The 5802-nt window shown below is 37.2% G+C and overlaps 2 protein-coding genes across 2 annotated transcripts in view; one reads left to right on the forward strand and one right to left on the reverse strand.

The window, feature by feature from the left end:
- Positions 1 to 18: 18 nt before the first annotated feature.
- On the forward strand, positions 19 to 3557 carry LOC111372284 (ribosome maturation protein SBDS-like). The gene is made up of 4 exons (XM_022994541.1): positions 19 to 976; positions 1262 to 1462; positions 1911 to 2038; positions 2856 to 3557. Exons 1-4 carry the CDS (start codon positions 755 to 757, stop codon positions 3319 to 3321), a joined length of 1017 nt encoding a protein of 338 aa, XP_022850309.1. The 5' UTR covers positions 19 to 754; the 3' UTR covers positions 3322 to 3557.
- A 911-nt stretch (positions 3558 to 4468) lies between these two features.
- The window catches only part of LOC111371989 (transcriptional corepressor SEUSS-like), a 17305-nt gene continuing 15971 nt past the window's right edge, over positions 4469 to 5802 (reverse strand). Inside the window, exon 7 of the mRNA XM_022994130.1 lies at positions 4469 to 5795. Within this exon, the coding sequence (XP_022849898.1) occupies positions 4922 to 5795 (874 nt within the window). The 3' untranslated portion in view covers positions 4469 to 4921. The remainder of the gene's footprint in view (positions 5796 to 5802) is intronic.

Here is a 5802-nt window from a genome sequence, read left to right on the forward strand (position 1 = left end):
TGACCTTAACCTTTGGGAATTTGGAAAACCACGTCTAATTTTGAATTGTTTATTCTAACCATGTTCTGTGTGTGAATTAGTCCCGAATTTTAATATTTAGGTATTGGGGAAGACTCAGTACTAGTTATGAGTTAAACTTGCTCTATTTTTAATTGAAGTGTCTGATTAACATGCCGTAGATTGCGAAATGGATCGCATGGACTTGGAAAATGAAAAGATTTGTACAAATTATACGTTCGTCACCAGTTTGTGGAAAATAGTTAGGTTTGAAAGAATAGAATTGCAAAACAGAGAACTTTTTTTATTCTCTCTTTCCTATATAACTATTTTATTTAGAGAGAGAGAATTCTTGTCAGGATGCATGAACTAATGCGGTGTCTAATTCTTTAGTGATCAACGCTGTTCAAGGTTGTATGTCTTTTTTCAACCTACTCAAGTTCAATCCATTTGGACCTCTTCGAGGTTCTAAACGAATTTATTTATTTTTTATTTTTTATTATGGTGTTATTACTTTTATTCTAGTTTATGAGTAAAAGTCAGTCAGGGTCGCAGAAAAATTTTGATTGAGATTATTTAGTCATGAAATGTTGATTTTAAATATGGCTTCTGGAGACTCCAGTTTAGATTTGGATTAATTTTCGTCTGATTTTATTTCCTTTTCTTGTTTAAATGTGGAAAATAAAATAATGATATTATAACTAACTATTCAATGAATGACATGTTTTAACAGTTAAACGATTTCATATCACAATTAATGCTTGGAAATTTTGGGTTTTCAATAATTTTGTTTGATCAGAAGCTCAATGTAAGAATTGAAATAATGATGTTGGTGAGATTTTGCAACAGAGAGAAAGACTTGGATGAAGTGTTGCAGTCACACACTGTTTATTCAAACGTTTCGAAAGGGGTTCTTGCTAAGTCAAAAGATTTATTAACGGCATTTGGGACAGATGATCAGGAGAAAATATGTTTGGAGGTCAGTATAAATCCATTTCTTTGTTATACTTCATGACTCCTTTTTTCATATTAAATTAAGACTCACTTGATGATTTTTGTGAATCAAAGGATGTAGTTTATCTTTCTGAATCAATTTATTGGCATTGAAGAGCTGTGTATTGAAGGATACAATTCATCTTCCGAATCGATTAATTTCATATCTGTATGAATGATGCACCTGAAGCATGCATCTGTTTAAATATATTCTCCTCTAAAGTGGAAAGCTCAGTCAAGTGTATGTTAGTCATATAATTTGCAATTACAGATTTTGGACGAAGGAGAGCTACAAGTTGCAGGGAAGGAAAGGGAGTCACAGTTATCAAGTCAGTTTAGGGATATTGCTACGATGGTCATGCAGAAGACCATCAACCCTGAAACACAACGCCCTTATACCATAAGCATGATTGAGCGGCTTATGCATGAAATTCATTTTGCAGTCGATCCACATAGCAGTTCAAAGAAACAGGTACGTTCAGATGGTATTTAAAAGTTTTAGTTTCCAAAGTAGATTGTTTTATTGAGTATAAATAGTTTTCATAAACTCTTTTTCCTGGCTAAATCTGTAGGTGGATATACTGCCTTATAGCATCCATTTTCTAAAAATGACTTTTTCCTTCTCATTTTGAAGTGAAATTAGGATTTATTACTATTATTATTTTTTAATTAACCTTGATTTTCCCATCTGTGAATTCAATTTAGTTTGCTTCTTGACTTTAACAATAATACACACACACACACACACTCTCTTCTGAATCGGGACCAAGTGTTTGTAACTAACATCTGATGCATGTTGTTGCTTGAGGCATGAACCGCATGCTTAATTAACCTAATTGCATCTGGGATTCCGGACTTAAAACTTGTTGAAATTACTTTTTGAACAAGCTAATAGTTGATGTTGTTATGATAATATACAGGCATTAGAAGTGATTCGTGAGCTCCAAAAGCACTTCCCCATCAAACGATCCCCTATGAGGCTTCGACTTACTGTACCCAAAGAGAACACCTCCTCACTCTTTGAAAGAATTAATGATTGGCATTTTCCGTTTTCCTTTTTCGAAAACGCGGAAAACGCATTTGGTTCGTCGTTTTCGAAAACGAGTTAAAATTTATGACTGAAAACGCAAAACGACTTTTTACCATTTTCAGCGTTTTCAGTTATAAATGTCGAAAACGTTCAAAACGCGGAAAACGGGCCGTTTTCGGGGAAAACTAAAAATTGTTTTGAAAATGAAAATGGAAAATGAAAATGGAAACCAACCTCACCCTAAGTGTTCCCATCTAAAACTTGCTTTCCACCACTCCTTTTCTCTTATCTTCCAGAGCTTCCATGGTTCCTTGACCCCCTCTGTTTCCATCTGATACCAGGACCATACCCTTCCTATGCTCCATCTGCCTTCTTCCCACTAGTCACACTTCCCAAGATCTCACTCGGAATCCCCCTTCACTCAAGCGTGCTCAGAATAAAAACTATACTGAATACCACAGTAATAGTCTCAAACTGTACTGTTTAATTGACCGTTGAGTCTACATCCACTCATACTGGATCAACTCTCTTCCCTCACCTTTTTCATGACATCGCCAAATGCAGTTTGCACATATGTACACATATGTTTACTCATATTCGTTTGGCCAGGTGCTTTAGATATAAATAAAATACACTCAAACGGGGTTTATCAGCAATGTATGTGTGTATGAATAACATGTCTCTACGTAAGCAATGACTTCTGGTGCTTGACTTCTTTTCAGCATCATCTCCTTTTAATATATTTTCACCCATACTATACTTTGATTTAAGAATGGGATATTACTGCTGCTGATTTAGTAACTATTTTTCAAGTCCATTTTCCCCTTCCTTGGAGCTTAAACTTTCTTGTTATGGCGCAGATTTGTGAACTGGACCCAAGTTCTTTCCGCAGTTGTGATGCTTTGGTGAGGAATCTGCAAGGGAGATTGGAAATTCTAGCAGTGAATGTACATGTCGATAGTGACACCCAGGTGGATCATTACGATGATCGTGAAGATGAACCATCCACCGTTCACAAGGATCCTGCTATTCCTGTTATGCAACTGAGTGAGAAACTGCAGCAGCAGGGAATTTCTGTTAAAAATGGGAGTTCTCAGGGAGGGGCCAAGCAGAACAAATGCAGCACATGCAATGCTTCGATAGGCAATGCGAAAGAGTACAGAGAGCACTTCAAGAGCGATTGGCATAAACATAATTTAAGGAGAAAAACAAGGCAACTCCCTCCGCTTACTGCAGAAGAATGCATGGCTGATATGGAACTAGGAGACTCGAAGGCCGATTTAAAGGAATACTCATTTTGAGATGGCACCAATTTTTCTCTTGCCCTGGTATAGTTTTGTTCTTTTCCTACACTTGTTTCCAAGATGTGTGATGGATAGCAATATGGTGCCTGGGGATGTTTCTTTTAATTGTTTCCCTTTTCTATTATATTAGCATCATGATTAATGACAAGTATATTGTGGAAAATCTTTTATGTTTGGAAAAGAAGAATGAGGAACAGCATAAATTGGTATCCTATCATATTCTTAATTCATTCTGGGAAATTGCACCATTGTTTCCCAACCTAATACCTTCGTAGCAAGTTGATCTTTGACAGAATTAATGTTCAATAACATGAATGGTCTAAATCTTTGTTAAATAGCTACGTAACATTTGGATGTTACGAAGTTCAGACATTCTTTTGGGTCAATCCAGCATTATTTAGAGAGGACTTTTAGCGTTCGTTGATGAATAGAAGCTTCCATATGAAGCGAGAAGGAAGTAATTTGCGATCAAGAATAGCAGCACTACATATAAATAAATTGACCGGAGCGAACTTATCACGGACAATCATACTAACTCTTCCAACTCCTCGTCGAATCGATTATTGGCAACTCCAGTAAGTTCCAATGTAAGCTGATGAAGGCAAACTCTAACGTAAAATAGTTTTAAATTGAAATATGTCATTTTGTAAGAATTAAAATTGAACATGTCAAAGTAATGTTGTTGTAAATATTAAAAAAATTAATTATAATACGGAACTCGATAACCGAACTGAATGAAATCAAACCCATTCAGACAATTTCACTTATTAAATACTCGAAAATTCGAATTCAATTCGATATCCTACATTGAATTGAACCATGTCCAACCTTAATGCAAACAAACTAAAGAATAGCTACACTACATATAAATAACAATCCCGCTACAGTATTCAAATTTTTTTGACAAACGGAAGTGACCCACTCTCATAATGGCAAGAATCCCCCTTTTTTTTTGTAATTTTTAATTCACGAAGAACAATGACATGTGAGAAGATGTCAACCATTCGAGCAAAAATATTCGGGCAGAGTAGCAAATTTCTATAAATGAAGTGACCGGAGCAAACATATCCAGTACAACAGAAAAAACTCGAACTCATTGTCAAATCTATTCTTGGCAACTCCGGTCAGTTCCAACGCAAGCTGGTGAAGGCAAACTTTCACATAAAATAGTTTTCAAATGCTCAAGGAAAGTTGTAATACGAAGCGCGTATTAAGCTGGTTCCAGCAGTCAAGTCACAGTAATGGTTTGTTCAAGGTAGGCTGTACATTATCCAATGCTAGAAGCTAAAATCTTGTCTGTTTATCCTATCCAAACTACACAACAAACATGCCTTGAAGGGTAAGCACCTGTCCCTAACTAGGTAAATTTAAGTTGAGAAAAATACGAGGAAACTTAATATGCAACATTTCAAACCATGAATAACTATGTTATATATTTTCTTTCCTATGAATTAGTACAACTGCAAGGAGAAGGGAGGAGTTATCCTTTTTCTTCCATAATGCACTTCATATTCCAAAGGACTACAGTGAATTCTTGAATTTTCCAACAATGAAGGATAAGCACAAAATGAACATTGACCTAATCAGAGAGATGTCTTCAGTTGAATTGAAGGTTGTTAAAACCATTAACAGCCCCAAGACCACCAAGTAGTTGGTTTCCCAGATCCTGCTGCTGAATAGCGCTTTGATCTCGTGCCATTGTCATGCCTCCTGCTCTTCCATTCATTGACTTACTACCCAATGCAGCTTGGATTCCATTGGCCATTGCAGAATGACCAAATCCGTTGCCTGTATTCCTAAAGTCTCCACCACCTATAACCGGATTACCATTGGCCACTCCGCTCCTTATAACAGCATTGTCGCTTGATAACATTCCATTAATATTTTTCACATCACTGCCCATGGTCCTAATGCCCGTCATGCCACCCCCACTAAACTGGTTTGACATCATCATGTCGTGTAAAATTTTTTGAACAGAGCTTTGTGAATCATTTGCATCTGCATCCGCCGTAAGAGTGGGCAGCTGCATTGGGTTATTTGGGGAATTTGCCGAATTCATTTGAGCTCCATGTGAAGATTGCGGTGGATTGTTAGATGTGGATGGCATTGGTGGTTGGAAGTGAGGACTGGGCTGTGGCATAGTATTTGAAGAACCTGGGGAAGGCATTTGAACAGGATTTCCTCTGAAGGGACTGTTTGCATTAGATGTCAAGTTTTGCCGACTAGAATTCTGGTGATGAAGCCCAACAGTGGCAGTAGTGGATGAAGTTCCAGGAGCTGGGTTCAGACTGTTTTTAACACCTGGTATGTTGTTGGTAGAAGTAAGTTGCACTGAAGCAGCCTGGGCAGTACTATCATTCTTTGAGTTCGGTCCCACTGTTTGCTGCTGCTGTTGCGATTGTTGCAACTGACCTTGAAAACTCCCAGGTGAAGTATTTGTTCGCCGAGGAATCTTGGCCAAGCTCTCTGAAGAAAAAA

This window comes from Olea europaea, chromosome 23 (genome assembly GCF_002742605.1).
Source record: "Olea europaea var. sylvestris chromosome 23, O_europaea_v1, whole genome shotgun sequence".
Lineage (NCBI taxonomy): Eukaryota > Viridiplantae > Streptophyta > Magnoliopsida > Lamiales > Oleaceae > Olea > Olea europaea.